Source organism: Hyaena hyaena, unplaced genomic scaffold, assembly GCF_003009895.1.
Source record: "Hyaena hyaena isolate Hyena2069 unplaced genomic scaffold, ASM300989v1 scaffold_242, whole genome shotgun sequence".
NCBI lineage: Eukaryota > Metazoa > Chordata > Mammalia > Carnivora > Hyaenidae > Hyaena > Hyaena hyaena.
This window is the reverse complement of record NW_024080869.1, coordinates 2,019,913-2,043,345: the sequence shown is the minus strand read 5'-3', so window position 1 is coordinate 2,043,345 and position 23,433 is coordinate 2,019,913. Positions and strand designations below refer to the sequence as shown.

Here is a 23,433-nt window from a genome sequence, read left to right as displayed (position 1 = left end):
ACACGAAATCTGAAGCAGGCTCCAAGCTCTGAGCTGTCAGCATAGAGCTCGTTGCGGGGCTCGAACTAACAAACAGCAAGATCATGACCTGAGCTTCACCAGCTGAGCCATCCAGGTGCCCCAGCAAATACTCATTTCTAATTAGTAAAGCCTTTCAAAAAAAGTTACTATTTCTGATGCAATTCATAAAATACTCCTTAAGAGACATACTGTATAGACAGTAATTCTGTACTCAAATTACTGAAAGATCCTAAAAGATGGTCTCTAGACTTGTGAGTGTGGCTGTGGACCAGCAGCATCAAAGTCACCTGGGAGGTTGCAGAAATGCAGAATCTCATAGCCACCCACAGATCTACTGAATTAAGAGACTGCATTTCAACAGGTTCCCAGGGGATTCATGTGTATATTACAGTTTAAGAAACACTGCTCTACAAAACACAGCATAAAATTTAATAAGAAACACAAGGCTTTATATACTATTATAGAAAATATTCTGGATTTTAAATGCCTGTCCCTTATTCTTGCTGACAATCCATATAATGTGAAGCACACAAATTATTTAAAATTTTTTAATGTTTATTTATTTTGGGGGCGCCTAGGTGGCTCAGTCAGTCAGTGTGCAACTTCAGCTCAGGTCATGATCTCACAGTTAGTGGGTTCGACCCCCGCGCTGGGCTCTGTGCTGACAGCTAGCTCAGAGCCTGGAGCCTGCTTCGGATTCTGTGTCTCCCTCTCTCTCTGCCCCTCCCCTGCTCACACTCTGTGTGTGTTTCTCTCTCTCAAAAATAAACAAACATTAAAAAATTAAACATTTATATTTATTTTAGAGAGAGAGAGAGAAAGAGCGCATGCATGGGAGGGCAGAGAGGGGAGAGAGGGGGACAGAGGGTCCAAAGCCCACTCCTAACTGACAATAGAGAGCGCAATGGGGGGCCTGAACCCACAAACCATGTGAACATGACTTGAGCCGAAGTTGGAAGCTTAACCAACTTACTTAATAAACACAAATTACTTAATGAACCAATCTATCACAGATTCCATGCTCATATAATTTTGAAACAAATTAGACCTGCATAGTCTAATTCTGTTGTTCCTTAATTTTTGCATTTATAATTGAAATCTATAAATAGCTTCCTGTCCAGAGCTACTTCATTTTCAACAATTTATATTCACGTATGTTTGTGAAAGAAGGCAGTTAAAAAAAAGTTTCCTTCTATATATGATGATAATCTCAGATAACAGGTCTCAAGTCTGTAACCTGATTTCTATGTATTGCTAGAAACATTTCTCAGAACCAAATCATAGTAAAAAACTATTAATGAAAATCTGTTTTATATTGTATGTAACTTTCTGTACAAGGAATGATGTCTACTGCCTACAGTGGACTTCTTAAGAGTTTAAAAGGAATCATTTGGGATCCTAAATGTTCCTAGTATGATCTGTGCTCTTTCCTTCATAAGGTTATGTTTCAACATGTCTCACTATACAAGTAACACAGCATTCTAAGAACATAATTATTCCTTTAAGCAATGGTTTCTGACATGAGAGACCTTTCAAATGAATTATAATAAAATTCTTTTTAAGTATAAATTTTTAAAATTTTTATGTATTTTGGACAATACATTTCTTGGATATAAATCTGAGTCCTAATTTTATAAGGCATGGTATTTCTAACACTAAATTGATATCTTACTTAATGCATTCTTCCCAGTCCTTACCTTCTCTTCCTAGTCTTTGCTTCTATTTAATTACATCATCATTTGAAACTATATTAGTAGCAAAAAATTGGCATCCAATTCCCGTCCCTCTCCAAGAAAACCTCTCTCTCACCTACGTATAGTAGCCACACCGTTTAGGCAGGCTGAACTTACCCTCTGCTCTGAGGGAGAAGGCCCTAAGTGCACCAAGCCAATTAGGGTAATCACATTCCTCTGACTACTTACTGTGATCTGGTCAAGGGTGATCTAATCAGATAAGAGCTCAGGACTTTTAATCCATTGCTGTGGGATGTGAACAAAGCACGTGGCTTCCATTGCTGATGGTAGCAATCTTGCAACCAGGAGGAAAATCAGCATGAGAAGGAACCCCACAAAGGGAGAGAGGCAAGCCAGGAGAATCAATGAGGTTACAGGAAGAACAAACCATAACTAAAAGCTATGATACTTCCACTTTTCTTTGTAAAGTCAGTTTGAAATTATTACTTCTGTTGTCAGAAAAGCATCTGATGAAACCCCAAAGAAAAGCATAAAAATATTCTGTATGCCATTTCTCAAATTCACAGATAATTGCCACTGGGACGAGATGTTTATTCTTACAACTTAGAAAAAGCAACTGAAACTTAAGACCTGTCTCAGTATCCCATTCTCTTTGCCACTTTAACATGGTTGACTAAAAAAATTACACCTTGCTTTTAACAGAGGTCTATTTATATGCTGAAGATCATTTTAAGTTAAAATGTTAAATGTAGGGATATCAAAGCTGTTTAAAACCTTTTAGGCCAAGTGGAAACCAAGTGGAAAAAAAATTTAAACACCCACAGTAAATTAAGATGTAAATACTAACAATTACGGGATCTCTTTTTAGTTTCTGACAAAGAGTGCTTTTTGTAGAAGTAGCAAAGAGAAACTGTGATATGTGGACACCTAAAAAGTACTAATCAAGAATTACACAAGCCAGATGAGTCAAATTTTGAAATTTAAAAGATAATGAACACAGCCTCATGGGAAAAAACTGAAGAAAGCATTAATTCCTCAAGTACAGTAGAAATAAAAATATTTTTTGCTACCTGGTCTTTTTTTAAAAAATCAAGGACCCAAGAGATCTATTTAACTCTATGGTTCCAACATTTTCTCCTTTCTATTTATACCCAAATCAAATCATTTTTGACTTTGACCAGTTTTGCCTTTTTTCAAGTTAAACTTTATTTTGGGTCAATTATAAACACAGTTTTGTTTTATAAATTAGAGATACATATGCTAAATACATTCTCCACAATAACCCATAACAGTTAAAAAGGAATACTGACATAATCAAATTGTCACAAGCTTAAAAAGAACCCAACCTATCTTTTTTCTTCACAAAAAAACATGTATTTCAAGCCAAGAATTTAGAGAAAAAAGCTAGATGAAAACAATGAAAATCTCATATATTACTACTATTTTTTGATGTTTCCACCTAGGTTTTTTGTTTTGTTTCTCCTGTGTGAATGGGGCACGAGGGCATGGTGGTAATAATCTAAGAAAATACAAATAATCTTACTCAATAATTAACTTTACTGGGGCCTCTGGGTGGCTTAGTCAGTCTTGAGTATCCAACTCTCAATTTCAGCTCAGGTCATGATCCCAGGGTGTGATCCACCCCCGTGTCAGGCTCTGCACTAAGTGTGAAGGCTGCTTAAGATTCTCTCTTTCTCCCAGTGCCCCTCTCCAATGTACACACACTTTCTCTCTCTCTCTCCCCCAAATAAATAAATAAATAAATAAATAAATAAATAAAATGGACAACTTAAAATATGTTAAAAAGAAAAAAAAGAACTGGGGCACCTCGGTGGCTCAGTTGGCTAAGGATCTGACTCTTGGTTTTGGCTCGGGTTGTGATTTCACAGGTCATGGGATCGAGTCACACGTTGGGCTCTGTGCTGCGTGAAGCCTGCTTGGGATTTTCTCTCTTTCCCACTCTCTCTGCCCCTCCCCCACCTCAAAAATAAACATTAAAAAAAAGAATTAACTTTCCTCTTAGGATCTTTTGTATCAATGCTCATGAAATTAATAATTTGATAAAAATGCCATCTAACGTAAGAGCTTTGGATACTAAGGACATAATTCCTGCCTCATACCATGTTATAGGTGCTCAAGATCCAAATGGCATGCATAGGAGAGCAACAGTCCAAACTACTGCAGATGGGAAGTCTTTAAGGACACAGTAAAAGAATGAGAAGTAGTGGCGACATTATTAGAATAATACCTGAGAGGTATACCTCTCTTAATTTCTCAAGGAACCAAAATGTCTTCTGAGAGTAGGCAATGGAAGTCAAGTTTCCCTGGTACCAAGTTGGGAAGGCAACTTCTTTGGTCAAAGACGTTAGCGTAATTGTGTTTTCATTATACCTCAGCAGCCGTTATTATTATAAATCCCACATTTCCAAAAGTGGGAAAAAATAAGATATATATTCAAAAGCACAGATTATAGAGCCTACATGGTATTATATCAAACCTCCACTTATTTTGTTCTCATTGCAATCACCACCACAATGAGTTTATAGAAACACTAAATGCTGTCATAAATTTCAAAAGAAAAGGACAAAATTTTATAGGAAAATGTTACCGGAAACTTTAAGTTCCATCTAAAATTTCAGTTCCTCCCTTACAACGCAGGAACTGCACTACTAGGTATTTATCCAAAGGATACAGGTGTGCTGTTTCAAAGGGGCACATTCAGGTGTTTACAGCAGTACTATCAACAATAGCCAAAGTATGAAAAGAGCCCAAATGTCCATCAACAGATGAATGGATAAAGATATGGTATATTTACACAATGGAGTATTACTTGGCAATCAGAAAGAATGAAATCTTACCATATGCAACAACTAGCGTGTATTTTTTTTATTTTTAATTTTTTAATTTTTTATTTTTTTTCTGAGAGTGAGAAACAGCGTGAACAGGGGAGGGCCAGAGAGAGAGGGAGACACAGAATCCGAAACAGGCTCCAGGCTCTGAGCTAGCTGTCAGCACAGAGCCTGACGTGGGGCTCGAACCCATGAGCCGTGAAATCATGACCTGAGCCAAAGTTGGCTGCTTAACCGACTGAGCCACCCAGGTGCCCCTAGAGTGTATGTTAAGTGAAATTAGTCAGAGAAAGACATATCATGACTTCACTCATATGTGGAATTCAAGATACAAAACAGATGAACATAAGGGAAGCAAAAATAACATAAAAACAGGGAGGAGGACAAAACATAAGAGACTCTTAAATATAGAGAACAAATAGGGTTGCCAGAGGGGTTGTAGGAGGGGGGAGGGGCTAAATGGGCAAGGGAAATTAAGGAAGACACTTGTTGCGATGAGCATTGGGTGTTATATGTAGGAGATGAATCACTGGATTCTACTCCTGAAATCATTATTACACTATGTGCTAACTAACTTGGATGTAAATTTATAAATAAATAAGTAAATAAATAATTAAGTAAATGAATAAATAAATGTCAGCTTTTCTTGAGGAATTTAACCCCACATTTTAGAGTCTTAAATCCTATAGCTGTAGTTCTTGCCTTTCACATGTGTCTTACACCTTTCTGAACTCAGAGCGCTGAGGTGGCTTTATCCACACAACTTCATGGGTCATAACAAAATATCATCTTATTTGCAGATATGGTCAGAATAGGCATTTATGGGGCACCTGGATGGCTCAGTCAGTTAAGCGTCTGGCTTTGGCTCAGGTCATAATCTGGCAGTTTGTGGGTTCAAGCCCTGCATTGGGCTTGCTGTTCTCAGCTTACAGCCTAGAAACTGCTTTGCAGTCAAATGCTCTACCACTGAGCTATACCCCCAACCCTAGAACCTGCTTTGGATCCTCTGTCTCCCTCTCTGTCCCTCCTCTGCTCAGAGAAGTTCTCTCTGTCTCTCTGTCAAAAATAAACATTTAAAAAAATGGGCATTTAACAGTGTCTAACTGATTAGAACTGGGAATGCCTATGTGAGTCATATAATTCCAAGGTGGAGACAAATGATCTATAGTTCAAAGTATTATTTACCACTCAACAAGATCATTAGGAGAATGATGACCTAAGAGATTTTTAAAAATCTCTGAAATTAATTTAAGCATTCTTAAAAAGAAACCCTTCTATGTGGAATAAAAAAAAGTGAAGTTCTTTGCTTAGCCAAAAGAACATGCCCCCCCCAATAAACCACAATTTACCTCGATAGTAGGCCTTTGTTATTGCATCAAATTCCTCTTGACCTGCTGTATCCCATAACATTAGTCTGACATCTTCATCATTAACTCTGAAACAAGAGATGAATTTATTTCATATGTAAAAGAAAATGTCTTTAGCAACATAACTTTGTGCCTATTTTTTAAAAGATTTGAAGGCTTTAAAACTACATTATTGGTGTTCACTCTGAATAAGTCTGAGTGCTTTTAAATGTTGATACTATTACCAACAGAGGGAAAAGACATTCCCTCAAAACTATAACTTTATACATGATTTGAGTTTACGTGTCCTGTTTTCTCCTTTGTACCAGTCACAGACAGTGGGGCTCTAAGGCTAGCAGCACTGGCAAGGGGGTTTCCTTATGTTAATACTTGCTCTCCTCTTGCTATAAAATTCTAATGGGTCCTGGTGCACAAGTGATAGAATAAGAATAAGGAAGGAAAGAAATGAAAGACAGAAACGAAAGAGAGAAGTGAAAGAAAGAAAAAAGAGAGGAAGAAGCAAGAGGAAAGAAGGAAGGAAGGGAGGGAGGGAGGAAGGGAGAGGAGGCAAGGAGGAAGGGAGAGGAGGCAAGGAGGAAGGGAGAGGAGGGGAGGAGGAAAGGAGAGGAGGGAAGGAGGAAGGGAGAGGAGCGGAGGAGGGAATGAGGGAAGAAGGAAAGAATAAGCGAAAGCAAGCAGTTTACCTGCCTGGTTGCCCTTCGACTTAAAAATTTACTCTTACTTTGTCATTATAGTCCATTGTCTTATTTACCTTGGTTCTGTTCTATAAAGTCACTGCAAACGCTGAATTATGAAATACTGAAACACTGCTCCTAGGAGAAATGCAGGGTTACGGTCCTGTGAGCCCTGGTCACATTCTCCCCAACCAATCAATACATAACTTTGGTTTTTTTGTGGTTCTGTTTAAAGAAGCTTTATTTAATGCATAATGTTAATTCATTAAGACTGAAGTCAAAGCCAACAGCACTGTAACTTATGCCTGAATGAAGTGTACCTAACACACATATTTTCTCTATAAGGCACATCATAGCATTCTTCTACTTAGGGAAACTACACAGCACTATGCTTGGGGGCCATGTTAAACAGTGACATCCTCAACAAAAAGCACAAAAATCTGGGACAAAAGCAGACACAAAAAACACTTGTTTATAGTATGAAAGACGAAAAAAGAAGGACGCCTTGTTCGACCTAACCTAAGAATGTGCGTGTAAGATACCAAATATTTACTGCTGTGTGCATATCAATGAATGATCACCAAAGCACTGAGCACATTGATTCTGGGGTTACAAATAAATTTTAGCAAGTAGATGAATTTACAAATATGGAATTACAAATAATGAGAATCAACAGTGTACTTAAAGTATAAATATGGAATCTACAAATAACGAGGATCAACTGTATACTTAAAATATTAATTTGGGAGGGACCTGGGTGGCTCAGTCAGTTGGGCGGCTGACTTCAGTTCAGGTCATGATCTCGCAGTTTGTGAGTTTTAGCCCCATGTCAGGCTCTGAGAAGACGGATCAGAGCCTGGAGACTGCTTCAGATTCTGTGTCTCCCTATCTCTCTGCCCCTCCCCCACTCATATTCTCTCTCAAAAATAATAAACATTAAAAAAATTTTTTTAAATATTAATTTGGTTCAGATAACAAGTACAAAAATGAATACTATGAAGACTTAAAATGAATTCTCTTAAAATATCTGAGAAAGGAAGTAAACACAGAAGTATCTTTAAAAAACGGAAATAGGGGCACCTGGTGGCTCAGTTGTTAAGCATCTGACTTTGGCTCAGGTCATGATCTCACAGTTCATGAGGACAAGTCCTACACAGGGTGAGCTCGAGCCCCACTTCAGGTGAGCCCCACTTCTTCCTCTCTCTCTCTAGCTTACTCGCACCCTCTCTCTTAATAAATAACTAAATAAATGAGGATAATAAAATGCAGATTAGAAATTGAACAGTCTTTAAAACAATGAACACAATTATCTTTAATGCTAATATCTAGGCTAGTCAGATTTGTTTAATGTTACTTATTTCTGGGGCTCCTCGGTGGCTCAATCAGTTAAGCATCTGACTCTTAATTTCAGCTCAGGTCATCATCTCACAGTTCATGCCTTCGAGCCCCACACTGGTTTCTCTGCTGTGAGTGCACAACCCGCTTCAGACCCACTGTCTCCCTCTCTCTCTGCATCTACCCCACTTGCTCTCTCTCAAAAATAATCAAACACTTAAAAAATAAATATATGTATGTGTGTGACATACGCATATACACACACACATATATACACACAGGCATGGGGTGTGGAGGAATGGGCAAAATGAATGAAGGGCAGTGGGAGATATAGGCTCCTAGTTATGGAATGAATAAGTCACAGGATTTATTTCAAAAGTCAAGTCACAGGACTTGTATCAAAAGGTACAGCATAAAAAAAGTAGTCAATGATATTGTAACAGCGTTTTATGGTAACAGATGTAGCTACACTTGTGGTGAACACAGCTTAACCCAGAGAGTTGAATCATTCCACTGTATACCTAAAACTAATGTAGCATTATGTGCTGACTATACTCAAATAAAAAAAAAATAAAATATCTTAAAAGTTCTGAGGACTAATGACAAAAACTCTTACTTTTAATGTGTTTTAGAATCCAAATGGATCTCCTAAAGTAAGATTTCTTTTTCACAGGAGTATTTAATTCTGCCAAATCTGTTCTTATTTTTTAAAACAAATGATCAACTCTCTAACTTCTAGACAGTCTTAGTATCCCACAATATAAGAGTTGAAAACTATCCTGAGAGGCAGGTAACTTCCCTTTTACATAAAGTAGGTATGGCTCATTTTATGCACTTTTTTTTTTTTTTAAATGTTTTATTTATTTCTAGGAGAGAGAGAGAGACAGCGTGAGCAGGGGAGGGTCAGAGAAAGAGGGAGTCACAGACTGAAACAGGCTCCAGGCTCTGAGCTGGCAGTCANGAGTCACAGACTGAAACAGGCTCCAGGCTCTGAGCTGGCAGTCAGCACAGAGCCCGATGCAGGGCTCGAACCCACGAACTGCGAGATCATGACCTAAGCGAAAGTTGGACGCTTAACCGACTAAGCCACCCAGGCGCCCCTTATGCACTCTGTTTTACTCTGCTCCACAGATACTTTTTTTTTTTTTTTAACAAATTACAAGTTTTTGGCAACCCTGCATTTAACAATCATATCAGTGCCATTTTTCCTTTTTTTAAGAAGATTAAATTTTTTTTAAATGTTTTTTATTTATTTCTGAGAGAGACAGCGTGAGAAGGGGAGGGTCAGAGAGAGAGGGAGACACAGAATCCGAAAGAGGCTCCAGGCTCTGAGCTAGCTGTCAGCACAGAGCCCGACGCGGGGCTCGAACCCATGAACCATGAGATCACGACCTGAGCCGAAGTTGGCTGCCCAACCAACTGAGCCACCCAGGTGCCCCTATTAGCGCCATTTTTCCAACAGCTTCTGCTCACTTTGAGTCTCTGTGCCACATTTTGGTAATTCTTAAAATATTCCAAATTTTTTCATTATTATCATATTTGTTATGGTGATCTGTGAATAGTGATCTTTAATGTTACTACAATTGTTTTGGGTGCCACAAACCGCTTCTATTTAAGATAGCACACTACATGGATCAATGTTGTATGTGTTCTCACTGTCCTACTATCAGTCATTCCCCCATCTCTCTCCCTCTTCTTGGGCCTCTCTATTCCCTAGACATAGCAATATTGAAATTAGGCCAAATAATAACCCTATAACAGCCTCTAACTGTTCAAGTGAAAGGAAGAGCCACATAATTCTGACTTTAAATCAAAAGCCAGGGGCGCCTGGGTGGCTTAGTTGGTTAAGCATCCGACTTGGGTTCAGGTCATGATCTCATAGTTTGTGAGTTCAAGCCCTCCATGAGGCTCTGTGCTGGAGCCTGCTTCAGATTCTGTTTCTCCCCGTCTCCCTATTCCTCCCCTACTTACAATGATTAAGCAGTGAGGAAAGCATGTTGAAAGTTGAGACAAGCTCAGAGTGGCTAAAATGAGCAAATCAGAGGACTCTAGATGCTGGCGAGGATGTGGAGAAACAGGCACCCTCCTACACTGTTGGTGGAAATGTAAACTGGTGCAGCCCCTCTGGAAATCAGTGTTGGGGTTCCTCAAAAAATCAACAATAGAACTCCCCTAGGACCCAGCAATAGCACTGCTAGGAATTTACCCAAGGGATACAGTAGTGCTGATGCATAGGGACACATGTACCCCAATGTTCAGAGCAGCACTCTCAACAATAGCCAAAACATGGAAAGAGCCTAAGTGTCCATCAACAGACGAATGGATCAAGAAGATGTGGTTTATCTATACTATGGAATACTACATGGCATTGAGAAATAATGAAATCTGGCCATGTGTAGCAACATGGATGGACCTTGAGGGTGTTATGCTGAGCAAAATAAGTCAGGCAGAGAAGGACAGATACCATATATTTTTATGTATAGGAGGATTAGGAGGAACTTAATGGAGGACCATGGGGGAGAAGAAGGGGAAAAATAGTGGGGGAGAGGGAGGAAGACAAACCATGAGAGCCTCTTGAATGCCAAGAACAAACTGAGGGCAGATGGGGTGGGGGAGAGGGGGAGGGGGGTGATGGGCATGGAAGAGGGCACTTGTGGGGATGAGCACTGGGTGTTATATGGAAATCAACTTGACAATAAACTATTAAAAAAAAAAAAAAGAAGAAAGTTGAGACAGGTTGAAAGCTAGGCCTCTTGTGCCAGTTAGCCAAGCTGTGAATGCAAAGGAAAAATTCTTGAAGGAAATGAAAAGTGCTGCCCCAAGGGTGCCTGGCTGGCTCGGTCAGTAGAGCATACAACTCTTGATCTCAGGGTCGTGAACTCAAGCCCCAAATTGGGCACAGAGATTATTTACTTATTTACTTACTTAATTACTTACCTACTAACTAACTAAATAAATAAATGTACCTACTCCAGTAAACACATAGAACATAAGAAAGCAAAATAGCTGTGCTGCTTATATGGAGAAAAGTTTTTGTGATCTGGACAGAAAATATAACCAGCCATAACATTCCCTCAACCAAAAGCGTAATAATCCAGAGCAAGGCCTTAACTCTCCTCAGTTCTATAAAGGCAGAGAGAGGTGAGGAAACTGAAGAAGAAAAATCTGAAACTAGCAGAGACTGGCTCATGAGGTTTAAGGAAAGATGTTGTCTCTATGACATCAAAGCACAAGGTGAAGCAGCAGGTGCTGATGCAGAAGCTGCAGCAAGTTATCCAGAAGATCTAGCTGGGATAATTAATGAAGGCAGCTACACTAAGTCACCAAGTTTCAGTGTAGATGAAACAGCCGTCTATTGGAAGGAGATACTATCAAGGATGTTCATAACTAGAGAGAAGTCAGTGCCTGGCTTCAAAGCTTCAAAGGACAGGTTGACTCCCTTGTTAGGAGCTAATGCAGCTGGTGACTTTAAGTTGAAGCCAATACTTATTTACTGTTCTGAAAATTCTATGGCCCTTCAGAATTATACTAAGTCTACCCTGCCTGTGCTCTATAAATGGAACAACAAGGCCTAAATGACAGCACATCTGTTTACATCATGGTTTACTAAATATTTTAAGCCCACTGTTGTGACCTACTGCTCAGGAAAAAAATCCCTTCAAAGTATGACTGCTCATTGACAATGGACCTAGTCACCCACGAGCTCTAATGGAGATGTACAATGAGAGAATGTTGTGTGGATGCTAACACACATCCACTCTGCAACCCATGGATCAAGAAGGAATTCTGACTTTCAAGTCTTACTATTTAAGAAATATATTCTGTAAGGCTATAGCTGCTATAGACAGCGATTCCTCTGAGAGATCTGGGAAAGTAAACTGAAAACTTTATAGAAAGAATTCACCACTGTAAATGCCAATAAGAACATTTGTGATTCACTGGAAAAGGTCAAATATCAACATCAACAGGACTTTAGAAGAAGGTGATTCCAACCCTCATGGATGACTTTGAAGGGTTCAAAGACTTCCATGGAGGAAGTATCTGCAGATGTGGTGGAAATAGCAGGACATGGAGCCTGAAGGTGTGACTGAATTGCTGCAATCTCATGATAAAACATGGGCAGATAAGGAGCTGCTCATTATAAATGGGCAAAGAAAGTGGTTTCTTGACATGGAATCTAGTTCTGGTGAAGATGCTGTGCAGACTGTTGAAATGACAAGAAAGGATTTAAAATATTAAATAAACTCAGCTGATAAAGTAGCAGTGGGATTTAAGAGAACTTAAAAAACATTTTTTTAATGTTTTATTTATTTCTGAGAGAGAGAGAGAGAGAGAGAGAGAGAGAGAGCGAGCAGGGGAGGGTCAGAGAGAGAGGGAGACACAGAATCCGAAGCAGGCTCTAGGCTCTGAGCTGTCAGCACAGAGCCTGATGTGGGGCTCGAACCCACAAACCGTGAGATCATGACCTGAGCTGAAGTCAGATGCTTAACTGACGGAGCCACCCAGGCACCCCCAAGAGAACTTTTTTAAAGTTTTTAATTTTAATTGCACTATAGTATAACATACAGCGTTATATTAGTTTCAGGTGTACAATATAGTGATTCAACAGGGTTTGAGAGAATTGACTCCAATTTTGAATGAAGTTCTACTGTGGGTAAAATGCCATCAAACAGCATCACATGCTACAGGGAAATCACTCCTGAAAGGTAGAGTAAATTAATGAGGCAAACTTCACTGTTGTCTTATATTAAGAAATTGCCATAGCCACCCTAACCTTCAATAACCCCTGCCCTGATTAATATGAAGGCAAGACCCTTCACCAACAGAAAGATTAAGACTCAGTGAAAGATCAGAGGATGGTTGCATTTTTTAGCAATACAGTATTTTTAAATTAAGGTATGTACATTTTTTTAGACATAATGCTCTTGCATACTTAATAGACCACAGTATACTGTAAACATAACTTTTATATGTACTGTGTAACCAAAAAATTAATTTGACTTGCTTTATTGTGGTAGTCTGGAACAGAACCTACAAAATCTCCAAGTTGTGCCTATATGGGACAGAAATCTCATTAGAGTCAAGCATCAGTTTGAGTTTAAGAGGTATGCAGGGTGCCACTAATAAATATAACACCAGATACAAGATAGAAAGTGGGGAGGGGAGAATGAGAAAAAGGGAGAAATGAGGAAGGGAAGATGGACAAAAGATGAGAAAAAGGCAGGAGAATAAAGATACACACAGGAATATTAACTGGAATCATAAAGAAACTTGAAACACTAAAAAGAAAAAGAAAAAAAAGATACACAATAATGATATAAAAACCACCACCAACTGTCTCATTAAGTCACTGTCACTAGACTCCTAACCTTGGACTGTATTGCAATTAGTATTCCAATGAAAGTCTTAGATATAGTTCACAAATCAAAACTGAGGGGATAAAATGGCCAAGTACATACTGGATTTGTCGCTCCAAAAAATCAACTCCAATGGTTTTCTTGTAGTCTTTTGTAAAAATGCCTTTGCAATATCGCTGAATCATACTTGATTTTCCAACTGCTCCATTCCCTACAACCACCATCTTGATAGCCACTTCCATATCTTCCTCCAACATTTTTGCAGCTGAAAAGGTTTCTGAACCAACTTTAATTCCAGGTGATCAGATCTTCTCAAATCTGTGGTTTAAAATGAAATTATTTTTCATAACATAATTGTACAAAATAAGCTATAATTGTATTATGGAGAAATAACTATATTGCATTGCAAGAATTTGTTTCCATGATGGAGGCCCCCTTATCATCCTGTTTAGATCATGTAAATTCTTTGAAAGGAATTACAATATTATCATTCATTTTTGAATCCTGATCAATAGCACAATGTATGACATCTAAGTATTAATAAATGCCTAGATTACATAGTTCTACCTTTCACTAAGATTAAGATGGGTGTTAGAGTGGAGGTCTGATTTAAAGTTGCTCTTAGTGAAGTTACTGCTTAACCTCTTTCAACTTTAGTTTACTGAGGATATTTACCTCACAAGACTGTTGGTCAATGGCACATATAAAGCACTTAGCATAATGAAAATCAAGCATTCAAAAAATAGTAGTTTTATACAACATAATAAATCCTCCATAGTTACCACCATATGGGCAATAAATACAGTATCTAAAGAAACTGCTTTTTCAACCTCACAGGTAATAACTACTATCCCTAGAAAAGCACCCTTAAGAAAGATTTTGTATAATAATGTACAACTGTGTGACAGCATTGGACTCTTACAGTGCTTTACTGTTCAGGTTATAATGAATCCCTTATAAATAATCTTATACCACACATTCTTTCTTTAGTTTCAGACTAGTCACAGTTACTCATATAATGAACATAATACAACGTGTACTGTCTGCATTTTAGATCGAAAAGAACAGAAAGTCAATTTCTTATTCTTAACATTACTAGTTAAGTTCCTAATATACAGTATTATATTCCAACTACCTTAACTGAAAATCCATCTATACAACCACTACATAAAACAAGTCTGAAACATGAAGAACATTTTCCCATCCCCCCACCATGGAGTCTCAGTAATTGTTCCTACCGCTTCACAAATTTCCACAATCATAAGAATCATCTAGAAGGATTTGTTCAAGTATAGATGCTAGGTCTCCACGTCAAACATAATTAAAGATGTAAAAAAACCCCAAAAAAACAAAAACAAAACCAGTGTATCAGAATGAAAAGAAGACTGTGGTGGGAGCAAAAATCCAGGAAAATACAAAAGCCTTCTCGAGTGTTCTAAATTATGTTGGACTCAAACACAATTGTGTGGTTTTCAATATGTGTAGAGAAAATATTTAAGACAAGTAATTACAAATGGGAGAGGATAAAGGAATGTAAAGGGAGATAAGGTTTCTATGATTCACTTGAACTGGTAAAATGCTGACACCCACAGACTGTGATAAATTTTATGTGTACGTATATATACAAATATACTATATATGTGTGTGTATACAGTGTATGTATACAGTGTATACACTGTACATACAGTGTAATATCCACAGCAACCACTGAAGAAGTTAAACCAAGAGATATACTCAAAACACTACAATAAAACAAAATGAAAGTCTAATAACAATAAAACTATCAGAATTTAAGTGACCTTTATAGAACCATCCACACAACAGCAGAACATACTTCTTTTTAAGTATCTATTAAATCTATTAAATATATACCAAGATAAAATAGATTCTAGGTGATTAAAAAAAAACTCAACAAACTTAAAATAATAGACCACAATGCAGTCAAATTAGAAATCAGTAACAGAATGGGGCGCCTGAGTGGCTTAGTTGGTTAAGCGTCTGACTTTCGCTTAGGTCATGATCTCGCGGTTTGTGGGTTCGAGCCCCGCGTCGGGCTCTGTGCTGACTGCCAACTCAGAGCCTGAAGCCTATTTTGAAGTCTGTGACTCCCTCTCTCTCTGACCCTCCCCTGCTCACGCTGTCTCTCTCTCTCCTAGAAATAAATAAAAATATTAAAAAAAAAAAAAGAAATCAGTAACAGAAAACAGAAAGATAAAAGAAAAATCTGCAAACATTTGCAAACTAAAAACAGACTTCTAAACAATGTGTGGGCCAAAGACAGAAGCTGAAGAGAATTTTTTTTTTAAGAGAGATAGCATGAGCGTGAAAAGAGGCAGAGAGGGAGGGAGGGAAGGAAAGAGAGAGAATATCTTAAGCAGGTTCCATGTTCAGTGTGGAGCCTGATGTGGGGCTCGATCCTATGGGCCTGAGATCATGACCTGAGTCAAAATCAAGAGTCTGGATGCTCAACCAACTGAGCCACCCAGGTGCCACAAGAGAAATTTTTTAAAATAATTAATTGAATGAATATGTGAAAAGCTGTGAGACATAGCTAATGTAGTGCTGAAAGAGAACATTTATAGCACTAAGTGCTTATCTTAGAACAGAAGAAAAGTCTCAAGTCAATTCTTTAAACTCCCACCTCAAGAAACCAGAAAAAGAGAAAAATAAATCCAAAGCAAAGGATGGAAATAATAAAGAGCAGAAATCAATGAAACTGAAAATAGAAAAATAGGGAAAATTAAACAAAAAACTGTTTTTTTAAAGATCAGTGTAACTGACAAACAGAAGAAAAAAAGAGAAGACACAAATTACCAATATTACTAATAAAATCAGGAAGTTCACTATGGACTTTGCAGACTCCAAAGGATAACACAACAAACAACTCTATATACATAAATTTGACAAAGTAGATGAAATGGACCAACTCCTTAAACAGATTAACTACCACAACTCACTCAATATGAAATAGACAATTTGAATAGCTCTGTAAGTGGGGCGCCTGGGTGAATCAGTCGGTTAAGTGTCTGACTTTGGCTCAGGTCATGATCTCACGGTTTGTGGGTTCAAGCCCTACATCGGGCTCTGTGCTGACCACTAGCTCACAGTCTGGAGCCTGCTTCTGATTCTGTGTCTCCCTCCCTGCTCATGCTGTCTGTCTCTCTCTCAAAACAAAATAAACAAAGCATTAAAAATTTTTTTAATATAAAAAAATGAATAGCTGTATACCTATAAAGGAAATTGAATTTGTAACTTAAAAACTCAAAGAAAAGTCTCCAGGATCAGGTGTATCCCTGGAGAAATCTACCAAACTTTCTTTTTAAAAATGTTTTTAATGTTTTTTTTTAATGTTTTATTTATTTTTGATAGAGAGATAGAGACAGCATGAGCAGGGGAGGGTCAGAGAGAGAGTGAGACATAGAATCTGAAACAGGATCCAGGCTCTGAGATAGCTGTCAGCACAGAGCCCGACACGGGGCTCGAACCCACAAACTGTGAGATCATGACCTGAGCCAAAGTTGGACGCTTAACCGACTGAGCCACCCAGGCACCCCTCTACCAAACTTTTCAAGAGCTGACACCAATGAAACACAATCTTTTCCAGAATATAGAAAAGAAGGGAACAGTTCACAACTTATTTTATAAAGCCAACATTACCTTGATACCAACACCACACAAAGACAGTACGAAAAAGAAAACTAGACAAATATCCAATCATGATCATAGACACACAAAAGTCTTCAACAAAATATTAGTAAATCAGATACAGGAATATATAAAAAGAATAACCAGGACAAGTGGGTTTTGTTCTGGGGATGCAAGGGTGGTTCAACACCTAAAACCAATCAGTGTAATCAAGCACAGTAACAAAGCAAAGAAGAAAAACCTCATTACCATATCAACTGATACATATTTCACAGGAAATATATAAAACTCAACATCTATTTGTCAGAAAAATAGCAAACTGGAAACACAAGAGGACTTCTTCAACCTGATAAAAGGTGTTTATTAAAAACTACCCAGCTAATATTATATACTTAATTCTTTAAAAGCTTTTTTTTTTTTTTTTTTTAAGTAAACTCTACCCACAACATGGGGCTCAAACTCATGACCCTGAGATAAAGAGTTGCATGCCCTACTGACGGAGCCAGCCAGGCACTCCTGAAAGCCTGACTGCTTTAACCCCTAGACTGAGAACAAGGAAAGAATCTTTACTCTCATCACTCCTATTCATCATACACAAAATTCTAGCCAGGGAAACAGGTGACAAAAAAACAAATAAAACACTTACAGATTAGGGGAAAGAAAACAACAAATAAAATTGTCCCTATTCACAAATTACATGACTGTCTTTATAGAAAACTTCAAGGAATTAGGGGCGCCTGGGTGGCTTAGTCAGTTAAGCGTCCGACTTTCGCTTAGGTCATGATCTCGCAGTTCATGGGTTCGAGCCCCGCGTCGGGCTCTGTGCTGACTGCCAGCTCAGAGCCTGGAGCCTATTTCAGATTCTGTGTCTCCCTCTCTCTCTGACCCTCCCTGCTCACGCTATCTCTCTCTCTCTCCTAGAAATAAATAAAAATATTAAAAAAAAAAAAAAAAGAAAGAAAGAAAACTTCAAGGAATTAAAAAAAAAAATCCTGGAACTAATAAGTTAGCTTAGCAAGGGCACAGGATACAAAAACAACAAACAACATTGAATTGTATTTCTATACCCTAACAATGTACAATTTGAAAGAAAAAAATTTTTTTAAGTTTTATTTATTTAAGTAATCTCTATACCCAACATGGGGTTTGAACTCCCTATCCTGAGATTAGGAGTCTCATGCTCTTCCAACCGAGCCAGCCAGGCACCCCGAAACCAAAAATTTTTAAGTGACATTTACAAGAGTTTCAAAAAAAAATTAAATACTTTGTTAAAAATCTAACAAAATATGCATAGGATCTATATGCTGAAAACTATAAAACACTAATGAAATAAACACCTAAATAAATGAAAAGACATGCCATGTTCACAGATTGCAAGATTCAACAAAGTAAAAACAGCACTTCTCCCCAAATTGATCTTTGGTTTAATGCAGTTCCAAAGTACCAGCAGGATTATTTTATAGTTGAGACAAGCTGATTCTAAGTTTATTTTTATTTATTTATTTTGAGAGAGAAAGTACAAGCGGGGGAGGCAGAGAAAGAGGGAGAGAGAGAGAATCCTCACTGGATTTCACACTGACAGCATGGAGCCCAATGCAGGGCTCAAACTCACAAACCATGAAATCATGACCTGAATCAAGACTGAGTTGGTTGCTTAACAGACTGAGCTAAAGGCAAATAAACTAGAATAGCTAACACAATTTTGAAAAATAATAAAATTGGAGGAAATCATGCTAGCCAATTTTAAGACACCAAAAAGCTGTACTAATTAAGAAAGCACCAAAAAGCTGTACTAATTAAGAAAGCACGATACTGGCAAAGAGAAAGATACATAGATCAATGGAACCGAACAGAGCCCAAAAATAGACCCACACAAATTCAGCCAACTGATTTTTGACAAAGGTGCAAAAACAGTTCAATGGAAAAAAGACAATGTTTTCAACAAATGGGGATGGAACAATTGAACATTCATATGTAAAAAAAACCAAACATCTACCTAAACCTCAAAATGGACCAAAGATCTAAAACTATCGGCTCTCTCTCTCTCTCAAACATAATAAACATTAAAAAAAATAATAATACATTTTTTTAAAACAGGGACTCCTGGGTGGCTCAGTCGGTTAAGCATCTGACTTCAGGACATGAGCTCTTGGTTTGTGAGTTAGAGCCCCACATCAGGCTCTCTGCTGTCAACTCAGAGCCTGCTTCAGATCCCGTCTCCCTTTTTCTCTGCCCCTCCCACACTCTCTCCTTCTCTCTCTCAAAAATAACGTTTTAAAAATATAAAATAAAAAAATAAAAATATAGGGGCACCTGCGTGACTTAGTCGCTTGAGCATCAGACTCCTGATTTCAGCTTAGTTCACGATCTCAGTTTGTGAGTTCCAGTCCCTCATCAAGCTTGCTACTGTCAAGTGAAGAGCTGAGACTGCTTTGTATCCTTTGCCCCCTCTCTCCCTCCCACTCCCCCCCCCCGTCGCGCTCTCTCTTTCAAAAATAAATAAAACATTAAAAAAAAATAAAAGTAAAACTGTAAGACTCCATAAAAACTAAAACATTTGCTCTGGAAACGATGCTGTTAAAAGAATAAAAAGACAAGCTACAGACTGCAAGAAAATATTGGCAAAGCACATGTCTACCAAATAACTTGTATCCAGAACATATAAAGAACCCTCAAAATTCAACAACATTAAAAAAAAAAACCCTCAACATAAGAAAGCAAACAACCCACTTGAAAAAAGGGCAATACCCTCGGCCAGATACTCATCAAAGATTATATATGCCAAATAAGCACATGAAAAGAAATTCAACATTGTTAACCATTAATTAAAGACACATCAAAACCATGGGATACCACATGTCTATTAGAATGGCTACATTTAAAATTACTGGGGGGCGTCTGAGTGGCTCAGTCAGTTAAGTGTCCCACTTTGGCTCAGGTCATGATCTCACCGTTCGTGGGTTCGAACCTCGCGTCAGGCTCTATGCTTCTGTGCTGACAGCCAGCTCAGATCCTGGAGCCTGTCTTCGGATTCTGTAACACCCTCTCTCTCTGACCCTCCCCTGCTCACACAGTCTCTGTCTCTCTCTCAAAAACAAAGAAAGAACATTAAAAAAATGTTTAAATAAAATTACTGACCATACCAAGTGCTTAGGAGGATGAAGAACAACTGGTACTCTCACACACTGCTTGCTGTTAGGAATGCAAAATGACACAACCACTCTGGAAATCAGCATGACAGTTTCTTATAAAGTTAAACATACTTTATATGACCCTGCAACCTCACTCCTAGCAATATGCTAGAAACGAAAACTTAATGTTCATACAAAAATCTGCCCATGAATGTTTATAAGCAGCTCCATTCATAATGAGAAAGAACTGGAAACACTCCAAATGTCCTTCAGTGGGTTGATGTATAAACAAACTGTGGCATGTCCACCTAATGGAACAGTACTTAGCAATAAAAAAAGAAAACTGTTGATACGTGCAACAACTTGGAGGGATCTTAAGGACATTAAACTGAGTGAAAAGAAGTCAGCATTAAAAGATTACATATTGTATGATTCCACTTAGAAGACATCTGGAAAGGACTGGTGACTGCCAGGGTTGAGGCGTTAGGGAAAAGATAAAAGGACAGCATGAGTTTGGTGGGGGTGGGGGTGGTGATAAGAACTGTTCTGATGGTAGTGGTGGTTGCATTAATCTAAAATTCATAGAACCGCACATCCCCTAAAAAGTCACTTTTACCATATAATTTTATTTTTTTATGTTTATTTATTTTGAGAGAGAGAGAGAAGGAACACACAGGTGGGGTAGGAAGAGAAGGGGAGAGAGACAGTATCCCAAGCAGGCTCGAAGCGCAGCACAGAGACCAATGGCAGGCTCGATCCCATGACCCTGAGTGGAAATGAAGATTCGGAGGCTCATGCAACTGAGTCACCCAGGTGCCCTTTATCATATAATTTTAAAAAACAAAATGTAAAGGAACGCCTGGGTGACTCGGTCTATTACGCCTCCGACCCTGGTTTGGCTCAGGTCATGATCTCAGGGTTGGTGGGATCCAGCCCCTGCATCAGGTTCTGTAATGACAGCATGGAGCCTGCTTGGGATTCTCTCTCTCTCTCTCTCTCTCTCTCTCTCTCTCTCTCTCTCTGCCCCTCCCCAGCTCATTCTCTTTCTCTGTCTCTCTCTCAAAATAAATAAATATTTTTAAAAAAAATTAAAAGAAGGAGAGTGTAATCAGATTTTAACACAAGCAATCTGACTCTTGTGATTATGAGCTACTACTACTCTCCAGACTTACGGCATTATATCAAAACAACTAAGCTCTTGGAAAATAGGCATAATTCTGAGTATGACAATTTTATTTTATTTTTTTAACAAACAGTTTATTGTCAAGTTGGTTGAGTATGACAATTTAAAGGCTTACAGTAATGCTTTACATAAATACTCTTTCCCCCAAACTTAATTTTAAAGACTTTTTCCAACCAATGCAGTCTAATAAACTAGAAAAGGAAAAGATGAGCTAAGTCACTGATCAAAAGGTTTATTTACATCTGAGCCTGTACTTAAGTACAGATACGATTATGTTTATAACAACACCGAAAAACTTGTTAGGTTCAGTGAAATTACTTAGAAGACGTTAGGAGTTCTATAAAACCTAGAGAAGTACACGGGGTTTTCAGGCTCTCCTGACACTCCTGATAGTGAAATTAATACTCTCTCACACACCCTCAGGTTCTTACGTCTGGGAGCTGCTGGAGGCTCCTCGGTTCTCCGAGTTAAGTAATTCTGTGGCAGCCACTGTCAATGAACTAGTGCAGTCTGGCTCATTCATATTCTAGCAGTCTCTGAGCGAGAAACTAGGGTAGGGTGGGGCCGCGGGTAAGGAGGGGGCCCCTCTGCAGGAAGGAGGGGGGTTTAAAAGCCAGAGTAGGACTTGGGACCCTCTTCCCCATCACACCTCACCCAGGACTTCAGGCCCCTTGGCCGGGGTCTCTCCCGGCTGGGGTCGCGCCTGCCCCACCTGGGGGCTGGGGGAAGACGAGGAGCTGGGTGCTCAGCCAGGCTGGAGGCCAGCGCCTCGCCCGTCTCGCTCCTTCCCGCCCTAGGGGCAACCCCAGGGACCCACACCCTGGGAGCCCGGGCCGCCGGGCGGGGAGAGCGGGCGCCGGGCAGGCGCTGCCGCCCACCTCCTCCAGCTGGAACTTGGGCACCGCGCTCCGCGGCGGGGGCGCGGGCGCTCAAGGGCCGGGAGCTCGGGCCTGGAGGCCCCTGTCCCCGACACCCCTCTCCAGCCCCCGGAGTACGGCACATCCCGGGACCCCGGGAAGAAGCGGGACCTTCCCCAGCAGAGCCGGGGGAGTCCTGAGCCGCCGGAGAGGGCGAGTGAGAGGCGCGCGGCTGCCCGGAGTGCAAGCTGCTACTCACCGTCCCCGCCCGCCACGGACCCGCCGCCCGGCGCGACCGGCTCCTCCTGGTCGCGGCGCAACCGCTGCCGCCGCCGCCGCCGCCGCCTCCTCCTCCTCCCAGAGCGCCAGCTCCCCCCGGCGGGGCCGCCCGGCTGGCTCGCGCCCTCTTTCACTCTCTTAAAAATGACTATGATTTTTTAACGAACTTTATTGGCAGCCAGGGCTCAGAACAAGCCGCTCAGCAGCAACTCCGGGAAGGATGGTGGGGCGCGGGAGACTCGACTCCCCTCATCTGTGGACCCGCCGCGCTGCGGAGCATGCGCTGGGCTGGGTCTGCGCATGCTCCGCGCAGACCCGGTTCCCCCCCCCCCCCCCCGCCCCGCTCCACCCGCGTCCGAGCTGGTGCCGGGGGAGGGCGGCTCTCCTGCGTTCCCCGCGGCTCCTCTGCGTTCCCTGTGCCTCTGGGGAAACCCGGTGTGCAGTGCGGAGGGCAGCGGAGGGCGGGAGCTTCTAGATCGTGGACCCTAGTAAAGAACTGATAAGGAAGGTCCGCATAGGTTTCGCCTAAGCGATCAGACTTCCATAGTACTCAAAGGACTTGCTGCGCCTTGGACGCACACCTTATTTTCTCCACCGAATGACATCCAAGTGGTAGAGTGAGCAAAAAATGTTGAGCAAAACTGAAAACGCACTCACAGTCCATACGTTGCAGCTGAACAAAGTAGAAGTCTGAGATGGTTAACAAGTTCAGAGAACCAAACCAACAATTAAAAGGTCCCCCTAAAAGCAATCTAAACTGCTTCAGTTGTATATTTCAACATAAAATAGAACAGAGGGAATAAAGGAAATTACCAAGTGTTGGCAAAATACTCCAAGGATGTGGAATAACTGAATGCATCTACCCTACTTCCGGAATGTAAACTAGGACAACTCCTTTAAAACACAATTTGGCACTGTTTCCTAAAGAAGCAAACCCCATAACCCAGCAGTTCCACCTCTACTAATCCAGCCAAGAGAAATGAGTACTTACCTTGCACCAACACCGCAAAAGAATGTTCACAACTGCATTGTTTTAATAGC

General features: G+C 39.9%; 1 protein-coding gene across 1 annotated transcript in view; it reads right to left on the bottom strand.

The window, feature by feature from the left end:
• RAB23 (RAB23, member RAS oncogene family) overlaps positions 1-22,641 on the bottom strand; it is a 36,815-nt gene extending 14,174 nt beyond the window's left edge. The window contains exons 1-3 of the mRNA XM_039244307.1: positions 22,373-22,641; positions 13,400-13,615; positions 5,914-5,999 (exon numbers count right to left, since the gene is read on the bottom strand). Coding sequence (XP_039100238.1) covers positions 5,914-5,999; positions 13,400-13,554 — 241 coding nt within the window. The 5' untranslated portion in view covers positions 13,555-13,615; positions 22,373-22,641. The remainder of the gene's footprint in view (positions 1-5,913; positions 6,000-13,399; positions 13,616-22,372) is intronic.
• Positions 22,642-23,433: the final 792 nt, after the last annotated feature.